Source organism: Mesocricetus auratus, unplaced genomic scaffold (genome assembly GCF_017639785.1).
Source record: "Mesocricetus auratus isolate SY011 unplaced genomic scaffold, BCM_Maur_2.0 Super-Scaffold_100023, whole genome shotgun sequence".
Taxonomy (NCBI): Eukaryota; Metazoa; Chordata; class Mammalia; order Rodentia; family Cricetidae; genus Mesocricetus; species Mesocricetus auratus.
This window is the reverse complement of record NW_024429204.1, coordinates 20,707,262-20,727,619: the sequence shown is the minus strand read 5'-3', so window position 1 is coordinate 20,727,619 and position 20,358 is coordinate 20,707,262. Positions and strand designations below refer to the sequence as shown.

Genomic DNA, 20,358 nt, shown 5'->3' with positions numbered 1-20,358 from the left:
AGGGCCATGCACACCATCTACAGAGCTGTCTAAAGGGCACATGTGGGACTCAGAGGTACTGAGGCAGAGGGAATACTAAACAATACAGGCTGCTGAAACACACAGGAGCAGGGCTAAGCGAGCCTACAAGTGCTTTCGAGGCCTCACGGGCCAAGGAAGGGAGCAACAGAAGACTGCCGCAGAGTTTCCCCTCCCTGGGAACAGTGCAGTCTGCAGCTCCCTAACATCAGCCCTCTGTGGCCAGAAGGCAGGACTCTCTTGAGCACAGCAGGAGCCGCCGACCATGGCGGAGTTCACTAGCACTCGGGCCAGCCCTCTCGTCCAGACCTTTACCACATGCTCCGCCAGCACGCTCTGCCTAGTGCAGTCAAGGAGGTGTGCTTTCTCTTGTTCACACCCTTCCGTGGGCGCTTCCCGTCAAAACACCCTGCAGCAGCCACCGGCGGAACGGCTCGCTGGGTGAAGGCATTGGATGCCAAGCCCAACACCTAAGATTAATCACTCACATGGCAGAAGCAAAGAATCAGAAAGTCTGTTGCCACTTCCACAGACAACACCACAGCATGTACATGCGGCACAAGCTCTCACGTACACAAAATAAATGCAAAAAAATAAAATAAAATCTCACGGGAAAGCAGGGTGCATAGGCTACAAAATATAAAACTTAAAAAACAGAAATTTCATTTGGGATTGTAGGAAATTGAAGTTCTACTATTTTAATATAGTATAAAAGTGTGTGCATATATATTAAAGTTGTATATAAAATATATATAATATTAAAATAAATGAAAATGAAATGAAATAAGAAATTTTAATAAAACCACAATGGATTAAATGCAAAAATAATGTTCTTTTAAAAAACTGAGTATCAGCTGGGCGGTGGTGGCACACGCCTTTAATCCCAGCACTCGGGAGGCAGAGGCAGGTGGATCTCTGTGAGTTCGAGGCCAGCCTGGTCTACAGAGTGAGTTCCAGGACAGCCTCCAAAGCTACAGAGAAACCCTGTCTGAAAAAAAACAAAACTTGAGTATCTAAGATTATAGAATGACTTGTGTTAAATTTATTAGATAATACACACCATGTAGCTTTAAGCAGTCATTCAAAATAGAGTGCAAAATGTCAGCCCAGACTTACCAGCTATACAACTGTCATCAGATATGGGCACATCCAGATAAATAAAGCCTTTGTTATACAAACCTACAAAAACAAAGCACTTTATTTGTGATGGGACACTACACAACAGCATTTTTTCTACAAGCCTGGCTGCTGACTTTCTGTGATGTCTTAAACTGAACATACATGAAGAAAAAGAAAATAGTGTAAGAGAAAACTAACTACATTTTCTAAATCTTGACTTCTTACGTATTTTTGAACTACAACTCTCTTACCACTCATTTGTATAGGTCGATAATTACATCCACACCAGAAAATAAAGACGAAGGTCACACTCAGGCGCCTCGACTAGCTGGTAAAGCAAGGTTTTGACTGACTTACTATGCACCACATTGTAATCTAGTGATCCGGAGAGCTGCGGACCTGAGTCGATGATCTTATCAATAGCGCTCTTCTCAGGAAAAGTGCATGTCTAAGAAAAAAGTATTTCCAATTAATTTCTGTCACAATTAGCTAAGCTGTCAGTCTCCTAAAATGTACTCACACTGGAGCCCGTGACTGATGACATGTACAGGATGAGCCTTATCACTTCCATCTATCATCTTAGAATTTAAACAACAAAGCTATGCACATAACCATCATGAAAACTGCCAAACTAAGGTGCCAACAGTTCACATAACAACCACCATAAATACCAACAACTGCTGCTTAGTAGTAAATGCTCACTGATAAACACATTGTTTGTTCTTTTTCTTTAAAATGAACGCAAATCCTTATCACAGGTCCACTGAGGAAAACCCCACACGAACAATGGTGAAGCCATAACAGCAGCTTATGAGAGCCCGACAGCTCCATTAGGAAGGGCTTGCAGAAAGAGTATCTACAGCTTGCAGTTTTAAAATGCCCTCCAGGAGTACGCAGACAGAAAACAGATAAGTAAAGTGACAAGGTCACATACATTCCTTCAACCACACAGAAATCCCTCGGGCTCTCCCTTTCTTCAAGCCGTGTCCAGCCCGGGTCACCTCTGGGGACGTCACTGCTCTTGGACTGCCCTGCCGGGGCCCCTGCTCTATTCAGTGTAATTCAATCTTGGACGCTTCCTATCATCCCAACTTGAGTCATTTAGTTAACTGCTGCTTCTCTTTCCGCATCTGTCAACTGGGGTACACACAATACTTCACCTAGGGCTGTCATGAGACTTAGGGAGACAAGAACATAGTTACATTAGTGTATAGCACACGTGCCCCAAGTCAGTCTTCAGAAGTTAGCCACATTATTATGGCTGCAGGTGTGACATCCTCCCTTTACCCAAGACCACTAAGACCCCAGATTACTGTCCATGAACCAAAACATGCCTCCTGAACCATTAATGAGGGTTTTGCAAGCTCCATCTAACCTATTAAGATCATTTTTGAATTAGTTTGAATTGATTTTCTACAAGAAAATCAAATGCTACTTTTTAAAACATTATGTAATATAATTTAGCATCATACAAAAAGTTAAAAAAATATTCTGGTTTTAGTCTTTTCTTTTCCACTGGTTTTAGTCTATAAGGAGCTCTACCTTGATGTCATCTTCTGTGATATATCCAGCCTGCACCACCCACCACGCCTCGATGGCGATTTCCACTGGCTTTAGTGGTAGAAGGTCACGGGCAGTTTTCCTTCTGAAGAATTTCTGCAACAGTACAACAAATCCAAATTACCACTTTCTTCTATCATCATATAAGACATTACAACAGGCTAAGCGTTTCAAACTTTCATGTTTAAAATGCTTACTAGTCTAGATACTGTAGAATCACTCTTATCTTAAATTACTTAAACCTAGACTTCAATCCAGAAACAAATGGAATGAAACCCCAGAGGTTAAAAGCTTCATTTGAAAATGTGAGCATATTTCACCCATTAAGTGAATTCGGGGGCTAAAATGCCCAAATAAAAAGACAAGCAAAGAAAGGTTACCTTGTAAAACTAAGTGTTACATGTGCAACTCACTATGTGGTCACACTGAAGATCTCCCTGCTCACCGCTCCTATGACATGCATTAACTAGGACCTCCACCACTCTAAAGCAAGCTCTGGCTGTATTGGAGTTGGTCAAGGAGGCTGTAAAGCAAGCGGGAAGGGACGGCTCACCTTTGAAGATCTACACTGATTCATCAGGTCAATGTACTGGTTCCTTCCTATGCCAAGAAGCCGCAGACCTGAAAGTAAGTATCCGCTTTACTACACCTTGAAACGTGAGCACACACTCACCCACACGAGGAAAAGTCTCCAGGTTATCCTTCCTGGCTCACTGACATGGTCCACCAACACCAAAAGGAATTCATCACACCACACAGACGAGACCTCAGCTCTGGGAGAGGTGAGCTCAAGGTAGCACTTTGACAATGCTAATGAGGACATGTTGAGAAAGCAGAAGTCCTCCCAGCTTTAAGAAGTGAAATTACGCTATTCACAGAAGCTTCCTGCACAGAGCTGCATCACACGTTAGTGTAGGCTTCACTAAGGTCAGCAGAGTGAAACAGCGGATCATGTGTGCAACTCCACATGACACTGGAAGAGCAGAGTACTGGTTTTCCTCCGCCCAGCAGCCACACAACAGCAAGAACTTCCCTCTCTAGAATAATGGCTAGTCCTAACTTTCTGACTCCAGAGCAGTCTTCCCATTGAGATCAAGCTAAAGCTCACACCCGATTTGTACTATGCAACCAAGTTCTCACTAGTAATGAGAACTATTCTTACTATTTCAATTCTTGCTATTTCAGGTTAGAAACACACATCCCAATAGACACGGTGCATACACAAAGACGCAAGCTAAATGTTACTCCTTAACAACTGGATACTCACAGTCGGCAGCAGTGAAGTTAGGCAATGAATCATAACTTTTCTCACTGTTCATGATGTCCTTTGAAGGAAAAAAACATAAAATATGAAACATAACTTGCCTTAGACACACACACACACACACACACACACACACACACATATGCTGGGTCTACACCATCATTGTTATGCACAGTGAATAGTTAAACTACGTTTCCCTGATCTTACTAATTATGCAAGCCATATTTTGAATCTTATAGATTACAGGCAATAACTGTACCAGCTGTTGGCACTAGTAACTGATTAGTACCGTAACTACACAAAGGGTTAGCACTGTGAAAAACACAGAATACAAGCAGCTACCTTTCCAACATAAAAGCATCAATAACGGCAACCCTGTGTGCACGTGTGCCTCAGCTACCGTGTGACCAGCCATCCCTGACCCACGCCAACTGACAACGCACGAGTGCTGCGCCCACTGCTAACTGCGGCTCACAGTAGACACTGACCTCCATGATCCCGGCATAGTATGAAAACGGTGTTATCCTCAGGCCCTTCACCATGATGTCAGACAGGTGGTAAGGGTACAGCATCAGGTGGTCGCGGCTGTACCTCAGCAGCTCCTCATAGTACTTGCGCTCGTCTTTCTTGACATGCTTGACTGCAAGAAAAGGAGAACGGCCATTTTCTCAGGCTTCACTGTAACACAGTGTGAAACACACTTTTTAACTTTTGAGACAGTGTGCAAACTAGACAAGAACAAATAAAGAACAGTTGTAACACAAAAAAAGAGACAGTCTCCATAATGTGTAGAAAGACAGAAGTAGAGAAAAGAATTCTTACCAAATCATGACAGAAAATAACCAAACCACTTTGACAAAAAAATAAGCACTTTAGAAAGAAAACTCTACAATATGAATTATTATGTGGAATGAACAGTACGAATGTTCTTAAGTTCATACATGCAGAAATTTCAGATCTTAGCAGACCATACTGCAAACACAGAAGAGATCTGTAAAAATGAAAAGCCAGTGACAGTTATCTCCACCCCAGGGTAAGAACATCCCCAATTACCTAGGTTATTTCTGTAGCGCAACTGGTTGCGGATACTGTACAGGACAACCTGTTTTTCATATTCTCGCTGTGAGTTTCCAAGACTCTAAAAGAAACCACACATGGACATTAAACTGTTTCCAGATAGACGCCAGTACTTTGTCTACCATAAAATTAAAAACAAAAAACAAAACACGCACGCAAAAAAAAACAAAAAACAAAAAAACATGACATTTAATTTTACCTGGGCATCTCTAACGCCCAGAACTGAATAAGGAGTTTTATTATGCTAACTTTACTACTATGATATTAAAACAAAAGCCCACATGTTCTTTGTAGTGTACCTTTCTAGAATGACTTAATTAAGTTATTTCAAAATAGTTACATAAATGTCATTGTCCTACTCCTGCTTTAGACAACATTTGGACAATTCTGCCATTTCCGCATACTGACACCCTGCAGCACTAGTGTCACAACCTAAGGACACCATAGCCCAGACATGCTCCAACCCCTCACATAAAACAGTATTACATGTACATATCATCAGCACACACCATACATTTGCCTGCATAGTTTTAACTGTCTTGAGATTACATCTACTAACAAGTTGATAGACTGTATTATCTATGGAACAATGGTAAGAAATAAGTCTGTACACATCCTGGATAAACCATGTATTTTGCAGTATTTTCAGTCAGTGATCACTGAATCAGCAATACATATACTACACACAGAAATTCAGAATTAAACATAATAAACAAAATACTCTCTAGCTGTGCACATGGTGTTTTAAGTTCAAAGTTGGAACTATGAAAGCAAAGAATAAATATGCTTATAAAGTTAATTTAGTATCTGGATGATCTCTCGCTTCTAATTGCTAGGTATATTTTTTTCCTGGCACACTATAGAGCTAAACTACGCATCTTTAATGACAAAATGATTAGAGGATGCGATTGGTTGTATTTTTTACAGGTTCATAAAGCGGAAGTTAAATGCCCATACACCTATGTTTTGCAATTGTCAGGCTGCAGTGACACGATGTGAAAGCTGTGTCTTTCTTCCTGCAGCGCATTAGTTACCATGGCTACTTCCACCTGTACCACCCCACGTGCTGGAGGAGAGTGCACTGTCAAGAGACGACCCCATCACCCCAAAACAGCAACAAGGCTCCATCCTACCGAAGCTCCCTTGGGGTTCAGAACGCAGAGCCTTCTGTCTGCTGCCGGGTCAAAGTCTCCTTTTCAGGAAACACCACACACACACTGTCCACAAGTGTGCCATCCTGCTCCAATCACAGCCAGTTCCAAACCTGAGGTTTTCTCCTTCTGGTTCAAAGTCAGTCTTTTAGGTTATCATTACCTATTGGGTAAGTGTCACTGGAGAATGTGAACTCTATCCCATGTGAGCTCTAGGACTACGTGTGGAGCATCTGATTAGTCCCCATCAGTCAGTGTATGTTATGCACACAAATCCCTAACCACAGTGAACGTTTTATTCTTCCCTCAAGAAATACATAGCTGTCTGTTCAGCAACTCTGACTCTGTCCTTCTCCACCATTTTAAAATGCTGTTGCCACTACAGCCTAGATGACAGAGCAGGGAAAACGGTCATTTCACTAGGACAGTTTGGCTGCACAGTTTGGGAAGGCCTAGCAGACAAAGATGGGCTTCATAAAAGAGGAACTACAGCAGATAAAGCAGCTGTGGAAATGAGCCCTAGCTACAGAGCACACTCCCTGTGCACCAGACAACCCTGAAAACAGGCTTTCTCCAGCCAACGCTCCCGCAAACCCAATGTGTACATCCTGACGGGTACTCCTCTATCAGATGGATGGATGGGTGGATGGATGGATGGGTGGATGGGTGGGTGGATGGGTGGGTGGATGGATGATAGATAGATAGATAGATAAATAGATGATTGATAGACAGATAGAATCACATTTTAAAAACTGACCCATCATAGGACTTCACTTTGAGTAAAACAACACGTTGTCAATGAATGTCTGGTATTACCTAACTGCAGAAAATCCTGAAAACAGTGGCCTGACTTACATTTTTTTCCTGCCCTAGAGATAGAAATCAAGGCTCTCTGTGCATGCTCAGCCACCATCTACAACTGTTTACTGTGCCCTCAAAAGTCTGGTGTGACCCACAAAACAAAACAAGTTTTTTCCTCATCTCATCCACACTGGAGGAAAAACAAAAACTGGCTTGTAAGATTTTTTTTTTTAATCTGAGTCTCCTTCCTCCAACTTTCAGGACTGGGAAATGAGTCATCTCCAAACTAAGCCCACCAAAACTTACTGGAAATCATCACATCAACATATGTAGCATTTATAATACCAAAAATACAGTCTTTCCACACAAAATAAAAATCCTCAGAATACGTTTGAGATTTTCATAGCTATTTAGAGAGCACCTCAAGCTGAAGCCCATTACATCTGACCAATAGCTACTGACCAACTCTGCATATAGACCCTGAGGGTACAAAGCCTAACAAAGAGTCTGCGTAGAAAATGCACCACCGTGATGGACTATCTATTTAAAAATGGAAAGAAAAGACTATTCTAGTTGTCTTCAGACAGGTCTCAGAACACATTTGTGTAAAGAACAAAACTGCCTGCCAAATCCTCATTCAAACTTAGGAGGAACTTGTTCCTAAAGGTTTAGACTTGTCTTCTCAAGTTTCAGAAACTGACTTGTGACATCCTTGAGACCTTTGTCCCCGGAACACACCTCGCCATTATCTCGGGCTCTGGTGTCTTCAAAGCATGTTGTCATGTGATGGTCACCAGGACCCCTTAACTCATTCCCTAGAACTGGGGCCCGAAATGTACAACAATCATACAACCATCACCACCGCTTTCCAAAAATACACCTGCTGCGCATCACCATGAGAAACAGGGGTCAGTGGAACAAGGAACACAACGGCCCACGACAGTGCCTTACGCGTCACGCACACACTGCTGCCATCCTCAGAAGTCAAGCCAACTGTCGTGAGAGGCTCCCACCCATCAGTCCGCTTACTGTGTTGTGGGAAGGCTCTGCCCGGCTGGGAGCAGGCTCTGCGGGGGTCGGGGCCGGCTCTTGGTCTGCCAGCTGCAAACTACCTGCACCCAAAGCCAGGCGCCACCTCTGGCAGGAGCTCCACCCACACCCGGCAGCCACCTCAGTGAACCTGCCACTCCATGCCAGCACCAGATTCCAAACATCCCAGGCCATGCTCCCGCTGGCACGGCCCTTGGGAAGCCGGGGTGTCTGAGGGACGAAGTCCGACGACACACGGCACACGAACCCTTCCTTCCAAATCAGGTCCTGGCCGCCACCCTCACACAGTCACCCAGAGCTTCCAGATGCGTGCACGGAAACGCGCAGCACGTCTCCAAACTTTGGGTGAGCGTCCGCGCCTCTGCGGAGCCTGGGAGACGGGGGGTGGGGTGGGGTGGGGTCCTCGGTGTTCGTCTCCCACGCTCCCAGGTGAATGCTTTCGGTGACGCACCCAACTGTACGCGGCCCCTTCTCCCACGAACCCCACGGAGGACCTGAACTGCCGCCCTGGGCCGTGTGCACCGCTCTCTCCCGCCATCCCTGGGTTTTACTCCGGATCTCAGCAGCGCCGAGCCCTGGCCTGGGGAGCCCGGTCACCCCTCCGCGGCCCGGTTCCCCCAGCCCCGTCCTCGGGGCAGCGGGGCGGGGCCGGGCCGTACCTGCTTCACGTTAGCCGGCAGCTTGCTCCAGGGGTAGTTGTGTCGGATGTGGAACTCCACGTCGATGTTCATGATGCCCGAGCCCGGGACGGCTGTGGCCGCGGCTCCCACGCCGCCGCCTCCCGGCCGCTCGCCGCCGGCTCGCACGCGCCCGGCCCGGCCCCGTCAGCGGAGCCCGCGGGAGGCCGGACGCCTAGGCCGCGCGAGCCCGGCGCCGCCCCATGGCCAGGGGCACGGTGGCGGCGGCGGCGGCGACTCCGACCCGGACCTCGGCGGCAAGCTCCAAGTTTCTTCCTAGTTTCGGCCTGCCGGAAATGGCTCCGCGCCGACGTCACTTCCGCCCGCCGGCGAGGGGGCCGGGGGTGGAGCTCCGGGTCGGCCTGGCCACGCCCCCCGCACGTGGTTGAGCGGTGCGAGCCAGGCGAGGCCCGGAGGAAAGGAGAGGCGCAGCGATCGCGGAGCTTGTGTGACTCGGTTTCCCCAGTGTGTGTCCGGACAGGCGGCCAAAGGCGCTGCCAGTGGAAGGACGGGGTCACGGAGCACCGAGTGTGACCCGGAGCCCACCCGGTGGGCGGGAGTCGCGAGCGGCGCCGTCCCTTCCAAGCACCGGCTGTGTCCTGGGTGGGGGTGGCGAACGGTGGACTCCCTCCAAGATCCAAATTCTTAAAATGTGGGGATTTAGGGAGCAGAATCTTTTTAAAATTTTTTAATTAATTTTTCTCATTCCAATCCCAGTTCCCCTCTTTTCCTCCCTCTCCCTCCACTCCCCCTCCTCCCATCTGCGGGGAGCAGAAGTTGTAACCAGCTTCGATCCGGTGTTACCCCTTCAGCTCTCCTTAAGTCTTATTTTTGGAATGGTTTCTTCCAGAGTGCGTTGTACTTCCTAAGCAAGCTCGTCGGTGGTACTGGCAACAGCAAGACACAAGTTTCAGTCTTTGTGTGTCTAGTTTTGTTTTTTTTTTTTTAAGCAATGTTTTTGAGTCTTATTTCGTTATACACTACGGATACGAACTGAGACAATCCATACCTCAACAACTGACAAATCTGAGCATACTCACTATCTAATTAACTGAAACTATTGTGGCTCAATCTTATAAAGGTGTATCCGTCTGCCTATAAGATTGTAGTAGCTTCGTGTCCTGTTGAGACCCTCCTCAACATGGCTAAAATTTGCTGAACCCCCAACAATGGAACAGTATGCAAAAGTACAACCTGCCTACTATGTATCAATTCCTTACCCTGCAATAGATTGTCATCTGTCACCATGCTGTGGAGTGTTGCTGCACCTGCTGTCCCTATGAGAAGAATACATTTAGTGAGGTTTGGCAGGGTTACAGGACTAGTTCACAGGACTGCTCAGTATAACAGAGCCCACAGGGGTTCTAGTATTTATTTTACATAGAAGAGTGTTTTGTCTGCCTGTGTGTGTACCACTGATGTGCTTTGTGCCTTCAGGGGACAGACATAATTTCTCCGGAATTGGGTTGCAGACAGCTGTGAGCCTTCACCTGGGGGCTGGGAACTAAAACGATGTCCTTTGCGATGGAAAGCTTCGAGTGATCTTAGCTGCTGAGCCATGTCTCCAGGCCCAGCCCTAGGCTGTTTGGTGGAACCGCCCTTTGGATATCCCAGGAACAGCCTTCCCAGAAGTATTCTGCTGCCTGCTCCAGCTTAGGAAGTTCACTTAGAGTCAGTGACATAAATTCCCTTGTACGTTTTTCGTGATTCCACATGTGGACCAAACAGTATTCTTCAAAATCATTTTATCTAGTGTAACAAGAAAGCAATACAGAGAAACCCTGTCTCAAAAAGCCAAAAAAAGAAAAATGAAAATTAAAGACATCTTCCTTTAAAATCCTTACAAAGCTTTATTTCAGCAACTGATGGAAGTGAAGCTTGTGTGAACCTATTAAGTTCATCTTTTGCCGTGCCCGCTGCGCACCCTTGCCACATACCCGTCGGTGGCTTCCAGAAGGCTCCTCAAGAAGGCTCTCCTTTATTCTTACCCTGGCTGTTTATTATATATCCTGACACCAGAGGCAGCAAGCAAGCCCTTTTCAGGAACTTACTGCTCTGGTAAACATTTCTTATGGACACCAGATTGTTTTCAGTAAATATGTTTTTAGTAAACATGTTTTTAGTAAACATTGTCTTATAGCTGCCTGCTCCCATGCTGATGGGGAAGTGGGCCTCTGGCCAAGGTCTGTTGTTCCCACCATCTTTTTGTTTTTCAAATAATATCACATCTAACTTGGACTCAGTAGAAGCTAGTTATGGTGAAAGAATGCCTGCTAAATCAGTAAGTCACCTTACCACGGTGACTTATAAAGGCTGATCTCAGTATGTAGCTCCCCCAAAAGGAGATAATGTTGTGCCCAAATTCTGAACCCCAAAATCACCAAGAGACCCATTTCTATGCAAAAGCAAAGAGTCTCTTATTGTAGATGTTTAACGAGCTAACCCCATTAGCTCAGGCCCTTCACCCCACCACCATGGCGGATGGCTGGAGAAAGACCCCGAGCAACCTCGAGGCAGGGATCTTAAAGGGCAGCGTAAGGACAGTGTCTAGGGGTATGAAACAGTCTCAGGATTGGTGCGCTTCCAGGTTTGGTCCCAGGGCGGTTGCTATGCTCTACAGGTCACTGTTGTGCACTGTCTGAAAAGCACACCCAGAGCCGTAAAGCACAGCCCCGCCAGCTAACTTCTGATTGGTTCCTTGCCACGAGGAGGGCATCTGACCTGAGTGACCAGGACAGGAGCGGCAAGGTCATGCAAGCACATGTTAGCCTGTCATGGCTGCTAAAATGGGGAGGCTGGTCACTACAATCGTGGAGGAGGAAATAACAATAGGTCAAAGCTACGTGGACCAGAAGAGACAAACAGCTCTTCCCTTCAGAGTAGGAACCCGCAACAGTTCAATTTATGAAAATACAAGAGGCTAGTGGAAAGACTGGACTACCTGCATTTCCCCTCAGGGTGACTGGGAAACAAAGCCGTTCTGGTCATTCTGGTCATTCTTTTTTTTTTTTTTTTTTTTTTTTTTTGGTTTTTCGATACAGGGTTTCTCTGTATTGTTTTGGAGGCTGTCCTGGAACTCGCTCTGTAGACCAGGCTGGCCTCGAACTCACAGAGATCCACCTGCCTCTGCCTCCTGAGTGCTGGGATTAAAGGCATGCACCACCAAACAAACCCACAGGATCCATCAGCCGCGTGAAAAACCAAAAAAAAAAAAAAAAAAAAAAAAGCTCCCTAGGCATCAGGAAGGAAAACAACAATGCAACAAAAACAAGCTGCTATCTGGGTTCCATGAGCAGCCCTGGTGCCCTCATTGGTCCTTTTGGAAAACAATAACATTTATTCTTTTAGTTCTTGACTTGGGCCTCTGCCTTTCAAATTCTAGAGAGATCGATCTGAAAGCACAGAGTGTTGTCGCAGGACCCAAAGACTCCTTCTGGGTAAACAGTAGGTTCAGACATGCAAATGAGATGAGATGCCTTCTCAGCCAGCAACTAGACCTGATCAAGGAAAATCACCCAGCTGGCTTGAGCAAACCAAGATTGTTTCCAAAAGGTATTGATGATGGCCAGACAGTGGTGAAACACACCTTTAATCCCAGCACACGGGAGGCAGAGGCAGGTGGATCTCTGTGAGTTCCTCATCTACAAGAGCTAGTTCTAGGACAGCCAGAACTATTACACAGAGAAATCCTGTCTCAAAAAAAAAAAAAAAAAAAAAAAAAAAAGGTAATAGTGACAGACCATATGTGGTTTAGTTTGGCCTTGAACTCACATAGTTCAAGTCAAACTCACAATGACTAAGGTTGCTGAATTTTTGATCCTCCTGCTTTTGCCTCCCTAGTACTGGGATTACAGGCATGTGACTCCGTACCTGGCCTGGCAGTCTTCAAAAACACTACCAAATTATTTTGTTCCCAAAATTTGAGCAGAAATAATGAGAAGCAGCAATTTTTAACTAAGGAGCTGCTGGATAACCCCACTCACAGCCCAGATTAGCATGCCCTACAGTGGTGGCCATGTCTGGAACCTAGAAGTGTGTCCTTGGCAACTCTGGTACACAGGGTAGTCACAGGGATATTATCTAGGGTTGTCTACATGGGCACATGGTAGTCACAGGGATATTATCTAGGGCTGTCTACATGGGCACATGGTAGTCACACAGGGAGATTATTATCTAGGGCTGTCTACATGGGCACAGGGCAGTCCCAGGGAGATTATCTAGGGCTGTCTGCATGGGCACAGGGCAGTCACAGGGAGATTATCGAGGGCTGTCTGCATGGACACAGGGAAGTCCCAGGGCCCTTAACTAGAAAGCAGAGAGTTAAAGAGGGGATGAATGAGTGGTGAAAGTGCAAGCCAGTGATTTGGGATCACAGCCAAGGCAGTAGAAAACTACTCGGGGCTGAAAAGGGAAATAAATTCTCCCCTAAACCTCAAGAAACATCCCTACCAAGCCATCTGAGTTCCCAATCTCCTAGACTGTGAGATAATAAATTCTCCATTCCAAACTTTTAACATAGCAATTTGTCTCAAGAGCAATAGGACATTGCTCTCCCAACATAATATTTATTAGCGGCATTGTACATCCTTGGATGCTGTAAGGTATGGGAACAACAGACCTTGGCCGGAGACCCACTTCCCCATCAGCCTGGGAGCAGGCAGCTGTGAGACAATGTTTACTAAAAGCGTGTTTACTAAAACATGTTTACTAAAAACATATTTACTGAAAACAATCCTGTATCCATAAGAAATGTTTACCAGAGCAATAAGTTCCTGAAAAGGGCTCGCCCACGGGAACGCCCTGACCTCGACATTTTCCAAAGACTAACCGCCTCTTCCTGACCCACCCACCACCATCTCTGGTGTCAGAGAAGAACCAGCGAGGGTTAAGAAAGGGAGCAGAAGCTTTTCTTGAGGGAAGCCTTTCTTGGGAAGTTTTCTTGAGCCTTCTTGGGGCCAGCATAAAGTTTTCTTTCCACCACCGACTGGTCTCTGTGTCATCAATCCTGACACCCTCTGCACATTCTCCGATACAGGCTGCGCAGCAGGTGCGGCAGTAAGGATTCAGGCACTGTGCTGGCCTGCCCCTGTCACCCAGCAGAATGCACTCAGGCAGTGCCCTGGTCAGCCTAAGTGCAAAGGACCCCTTTAAAAGAAAGACCTCTGCCCACTTACTTTCAGGCTCCTCTCTTTCCAGCTCTCTTTCTGCTCTCTTTCCTGCTGTTCTCTTCTGTCCTCCCCCCCCCCTTCTAATAAAACTTCTCACCAAGCTGTGTCTGCCTGGCATGTTTGTCCTTCACCTCAGTCACCTCGCCTGCCATGGAATCCACCAAGCTCCCCTATGCGCTTTATCATAACAAATGTACTGCCAACGGTACTCTTTTGACGCTAAACCCTAACAATGCTGGCATACCCGAACACGTGATGTATAAAAGTTTATAATCGCCTTCCTCTGGCTCCAAATGCAAATACATTTTGGAGGAATAATACTTTCTTAGCATTAATATTGGAGGAAACAAGTGAGTTGCATCCTTTTCAGAGAGTAATTTGAAAGAAAGAGAAATACTCAGGGATTAAATGGGGGTCAGGAAACAGTTTCTAAAACAAAAATGAAGGAGGCCACTGTATGCATTTTGAATTTCACACTTTTTTTTTCTGGGACTATCATCTGTTAGAACAGAAGCCTCCCAAAGTCAGGGACTTTAGTCTGCTTGAGTTCAAGCTTACATTAGCTTATACTAGCCACTCAGTAAACACTGAATGAATGAACTCTAATTAAAATCTAGATTAGAGGACTCTTCAAATTTTGGAAAGTCCTAAGCATTGCCACAGCAGCCGGCGGAGCTGCACAAAGGGCTACCTTTCTAAGACGTGCACACGGCGCACACACACAGACACATGACACATATACACACATATATACACACATAAACACACACACACACACACACGACACACATACACATACACATATAAACACACACATACACACATATATACACACATAAACACACACACACATACACACACGGTACACACACATACACACATGCACATGGCACAAACACACATGCACACGGCACACACATAAACACATGCACACGGCACACATGCACACACGCATGGTACACACAGGGCACACACACACACACACACACACACACACACTTCCTACTACCCTCTACGGTGGTAGTTGTTCATGGTGGATATTATCAACACTCTATGCTGATGTGGAGAAATGCTTCTGAACCTTTCTTTATATCAAAAGAGCAGGAAATGTCAGCGAGGCAGGCCATCCCAGCCACCATCCTCTCTTGCGTACACTCTTAGGAAATGTTAGCACAGTTGCAACTCCCTTTACTGGTCCCACCTTTCACTCCCTTTGGGAGTGATATAGAATGCCATCTCCGTGATGCTCATCCCCATTTCTCTACCTGGACAACTGCTTGGTGGCACTGAATGGAATTCTAAAGAAATCAAATGCAACATTGGAGAGGGTAGAAAGGACAAAGCAATGTCTCCCTTTGCATTACGGAGTTCCTGTGACTAGCAGGCATGGTGGTTCACATCGTATCTCTAGCGAGAGGCTGACACAGGATTGCTGACAATTCTAGGCCAGCTTGAGCTACATAGTAAGTTCAGGGCTAGCCTGAGCTAACAGCGAGACCCCCATCCCAAAAGGAACAAGCAAAGGAGTTTCTGGGCTGTTTTCTTTTGCAAATGATGCCAACAGCTGAGGCACAATTTATTTTAGAGAGACGCGGACAAGTGCTCTGCCATACAGCCCTTTAAAAAGTCAGTACTCCATGTGTGTCTGTGTATAAATGGGGAACGGCCTATGTTTACCACCTGGAGTCAGTTTGTGTTCCAAACATTCTCAATCTGACTTGGAAAGGGAGGCTTGTGTGCCAAACCAAATGGCCTCCACCCCAAAGCAGGGCAATTGTAGTTGTGAAGGTGGCCACCAGGGGCTGATCTCCTACAACATTTCTACATCTAAAACCTCTGGCTTCTGCTTTTCATCTAACTCACTCTTATGGGCCTGGCAGCCCTCGAAACTCCTGTAATTCACTGTCAGTACTCAACAGCACCAAACACTGTTGACTGTCTTCTCAAAACCATTTCGCTTGGACTCACTGGACAGTGACCCAGCTAAAGCCAGTCTGGTCTCAAGGCCCTCATGCATGCCTTAAAGTAGTTCCCTTCCACAGGACAAGCTACAACACTCACCTCATCCTTAGCTGGACACGTTTTCACAGGAGCCGTGATGAAAAGTAAAGTTGACTGAAAATGAATGAGTATCCTATGACATTTTGTTTTGTTTTCTTGTTTTAATTTTGTTTTGGCTCTGGTTTCCAGGGTTAGTTTTGAACTTGCAGCAATCTTTTCTGCTCACTCTGTCGAGTGCTACAGTTTTGAGTGGGAGCCTCCAGAGCTGCTTGAGGAAATGGAGACAAAAGAGATGAGATGTTGAAAGCAATGTCAATGAAGAGGTCTCTGGAAACTTCCGGTCACATTCCCTCAGCAAATTAACTTATTTAAATATGTAGATAGGGGTTGGAGAGATGGCTCAGTGGTTAAGAGCACTGACTGCTCTTCCAGAGGACCGGGTTCAATTCCCAGCACCCACATGACAGCTCACGACTGTCTGTAACTCCAGTTCCTGGGGACCGATTGCCCATGGCAAAGCACCAATCCACATAAAATAAAAATATTTTTTTTTGTTTTTCGAGACAGGGTTTCTCTGTGGCTTTGGAGGCTGTCCTGGAACTCGCTCTGTAGACCAGACTGGCCTAGAACTCACAGAGATCCACCTACCTCTGCCTCCCAAGTGCTGGGATTAAAGGCGTGCGCCACCAACGCCCGGCTAATAAAAATAAAATTTAAAAATAAATAAATATGTAGATAATGTTAAGGGGGATAAAACACAGGATTTTAAAATGTTAATACTGGTTTCAAATAGGGAAGTAGTCCTAATAACACTAGAAGCACTTCAGAAGTTTGGTTTGTTTTGAATTACCAATGTTCAGACCTCACACCAGATCAATCAGACATGGAACCAGAAGGAATATATCAGAATCCCTGAGGCTGGGCACCTGGTACTGTGTGTTTACTAAGTGTCTCCAGGAATTGTGATGAACAGGAAGGGTTCGAAAGCACTAATAAACATCTTTCAGCATTTGCTACATGAATTTCTTAAATGAGGAAGACAAAGATTAGTAATATCCAATTCCAATTCTCTAAGTCAATAATTCTACTGATCAGATTTAAATAATCAGTTCTAGCATATAATACACAATAACAAAAAATATAATGCTTAGACAAATATAATACTTCATTTGCATGTGCAAGAAGGTTTGCCCAATCTCAGTCTCCAATATATGGAAGAAATGAGGGGCTGGAGAGAAGGCTCAGAGGTTAAGAACACTGACTTCTCTTCCAGAGGTTCTGAATTCAATTCCCAGCACCCACATGGTGGCTCACAGCCATCTGTAATGAGATCTGGCGCCCTCTTCTGGCATGCAGGCATGCATGCAGGCAGAACACTGCTACATGATAAATAAATAAATCTTTTTAAAAATGAATATTTTCAACACCACTCACCATCGGACACCCTGTGAAGACCGAGGAAATGGCTTCCCATCCTCTGATAGCAATCAAAAGAGCCAGAAGTCAAAAGTATCCACTCATGGGCCAGCATGGGAACCACCTGAGTTTCGTTTTACTTATGCATTGGTTCGCTGGTCTGTTTAGCTTATCTAGATGTTCTGTCACAGTGGCTTAGGACTTGGTGGAAGTATTTTTTGTTGTTGTTGTTTCCTTCTACATTATGTCATCCAAAGTTTATGCCTTTAGCAATAAAGTGACTTCCATTCTTGAACAAGAAATTTGAGTTTGTCTCCTAATGGGAACTGTACTCAGAGATCAAGTTCAAGGAGAGCAGGATGGCTCTGTGGTCTCTAAAATGAGATATGAGGGGCAGATAGGGAACATTATTGCTATGACAGCAAGTGGTTCTGGGGAAATGTCAATGCCTGCTTCTGGACTGTGGAAAGAGCTGCTCTTCACTTCACGGACACTAAACAACCATAGTGCCCATTCATTTTCATTCTTTTCTTCTCTTTTTTTCCAGCTTAGGATGCCTTTGGAATCATGTACCTAGCAAAAATATGCTCAGGGGAGCAAAAAAAAAAATCAGTGAAAACTAATTTAAGAGATACCTTGCAGCCGGGCGGTGGTGGTGCACGCCTTTAATCCCGGCACTCAGGAGGCAGAGGCAGGCGGATCTCTGTGAGTTCGAGGCCGGGATGGACCTCCAAAACAAAACAGAGAAACCCTGTCTCGGAAAACCAAAAAAAAAAAAAAAGAGAGAGATATCTATATTGCCTATGAGAAAATATGAATTGTTATATAGAAATCCAAGGCTCAGCTTTTCAATATGAAATAAGAGTTTTTGAGCCTTGACCAGTTAGTCATGCTGAAAGCTGGGCTTGGCTAGTAAAAGGCTTTCAGAATCTTGAGATGAAGCAGGGAAGAGCATGAAGCCTTCAGGGCACCCCAAAATTCCCCGCAGAAGTCACTACCCCAAGGAGATGAGAGCATTTTAACAGAAAGAGGCCAAATCTAGTCTTTCAGTTAGTAGAGTTAGGTCACACACCGACACACACATGCTCGCCTACACCCACCCCTCTTACCTTGGAGAGGAAGGACACAAGGAACATCATGTCAGCCCCAGAAAATGCAACAGCAGATTTTCTCGTGTCTAGAAATAGTCACATGTGGTTATCCTCAAACCCCAAATAACGGCCTGGTTTGATCTGAACTAAGACCAATTTTCTGCACAGGAGATAAGGGGTGAGACTGAACCGGAGTGACAGTCCTTTGCTGTCTGTGCTCTGAGACATCAGTATCACAGGGCAAGACCTCGGGAACATCAGGGGTTGAGCAAAAACGGTTTCCATGGATACATGGAAGGAAGAATAACTCAGAGGGCCCCAAGTGTGATCTCTGAGTGACAGCACTTCACATTTCTAAACCTAACAAGTCCATGTGACTCCTTCAGGCAGATAATTTCAACCCACGCTGGGACGAGGCCGTTGTGTGGACACCGTCGGTGAGAGGTGTATGAAATAAGTGATTAATTTCCAAGTGTAGAAGAAGCACATTTGTTATATTTAGGGATTAAAAAGGGAACAACTCATTCTGTAAATGGGGGAAGAGAATAAAAATCTCTGCCCCAGAATTCTATGGCTACCCCAAGCCTCACAGGCCAGTAATAGAGTATTAGCAACTGATTCCTCTCTGCTGGAAAATACTGACTCCTGAGCCTAGAAATGAAACTCAGCTAAGAAGCATCACTTAACTGTTAGATACAGTTTTTCAGTCAATGTGGACCAAGTAGTTTCAATGTGCCGAGCACAGAGGTGGGGCACACAGCTGAGCAACGCATGATGCTGCCTTCAATTAAGGAACAGCCGAGCAGGGTTGAGAATTAAGGAACAGCCGAGCAGGGTTGAGAATTAAGGAACAGCCGAGCAGGGTTGAGAATACAGGCCCACGATTTAATATGCTGCGACGTATAATGTAGAGTAGGTACAAGACACTAGAGCAAGGAAATAAATCTTCTCACTGAGGACTTACAGAAGAAGTCCTTTCTTTTCTGATGACCATTAATGCTGGGATAGGTCAGAACCACTTCTCAAATGACTTCCTGCAGCCCCGAGTCATCTAGGAGACATCACGAAAGGCAAGGGTACATTAACAAGTGTGGCGGCCCATGCCCATAACCACACAAGTCAAGAGGCTGAGCCAGGAGGCTTGGGAGTTTGGATAAACTTGGCTTACATAATGAGATGCTGTGTCACGAAAACCAAAGAAGCAAACAATGCTGCTGTTAGACTCAATTCAGTGTTGCTAGGAACGGAAGCCCACCTAGAGATAACTTGTCATTTACTTTTGACAGAGTCTCACACAGCCCAGGTTAGCCTTGAACCTTGATCCTTCTGCCTCCACGTGGCAAGTGCAGAAATTACAAGTATACTACCGCCTCCAAAGCCACAGAGAAACCCTGTGTCGAAAAACCAAAAAAAAAAAAAAAAAAAACCAAGTATACTACCAAACTTGGCTAAATCTTTCCTTAGCAATTCAACTGTATGTACACATACACACGCACACACACACTCACACACCCACACACACAGATTTTTCTTTCCTTTAAAAATCTATGAAAATATTCAAAGAGAATGAACTTAGTTTATAATCTTATTTTTACTTGGAGCTAGCAACAGCAGCAGCAACAAACAAACAAACAAACAAAAAAACCTTGGTATGTCCACTCCAGGTCAAGAAAAAAATATACTGCCTTAAATATTTACAACAATTGATGATACTTAAAAGTTTCTTGCCAAGCTATAAATGCCAAATATTCTTGCTCCTAATGCGGCCACTGGATTCTAGAATAATAAGAAGCTGGCTGTTTGGTTTATAAGTAAGCCAAAGTTAAAGATTTACTGCATATTGCATGAAAACCCAGTAGCTGGTACAAGCTGGTACCATCTATTTATTACTGATAGGAGAAACTAGACACGCCTACTAGGAGCAAATAGTGACATGATTCTGTGGGTATACATGAATACCCAGGG

The 20,358-nt window shown here is 45.1% G+C and overlaps 1 protein-coding gene and 1 long non-coding RNA gene across 2 annotated transcripts in view; both read right to left on the bottom strand.

The window, feature by feature from the left end:
* Nucleotides 1–8,978, bottom strand: part of Fam91a1 (family with sequence similarity 91 member A1) — a 34,117-nt gene extending 25,139 nt beyond the window's left edge. Inside the window, exons 1-8 of the mRNA XM_040730312.1 lie at nt 8,700–8,978; nt 5,015–5,099; nt 4,450–4,601; nt 3,965–4,022; nt 3,251–3,318; nt 2,680–2,793; nt 1,495–1,585; nt 1,135–1,197 (exon numbers count right to left, since the gene is read on the bottom strand). Of these exons, the coding sequence (XP_040586246.1) occupies nt 1,135–1,197; nt 1,495–1,585; nt 2,680–2,793; nt 3,251–3,318; nt 3,965–4,022; nt 4,450–4,601; nt 5,015–5,099; nt 8,700–8,771 (703 nt within the window). The 5' untranslated portion in view covers nt 8,772–8,978. The remainder of the gene's footprint in view (nt 1–1,134; nt 1,198–1,494; nt 1,586–2,679; nt 2,794–3,250; nt 3,319–3,964; nt 4,023–4,449; nt 4,602–5,014; nt 5,100–8,699) is intronic.
* A 445-nt stretch (nt 8,979–9,423) lies between these two features.
* LOC121133594 lies at nt 9,424–17,991 on the bottom strand. Its single transcript, XR_005870476.1, has 4 exons — nt 17,321–17,991; nt 15,947–16,151; nt 9,938–9,994; nt 9,424–9,604 (listed from the first exon to the last, which is right to left on the bottom strand). It is a non-coding gene; the product is annotated as an uncharacterized LOC121133594 (long non-coding RNA).
* Nucleotides 17,992–20,358: the final 2,367 nt, after the last annotated feature.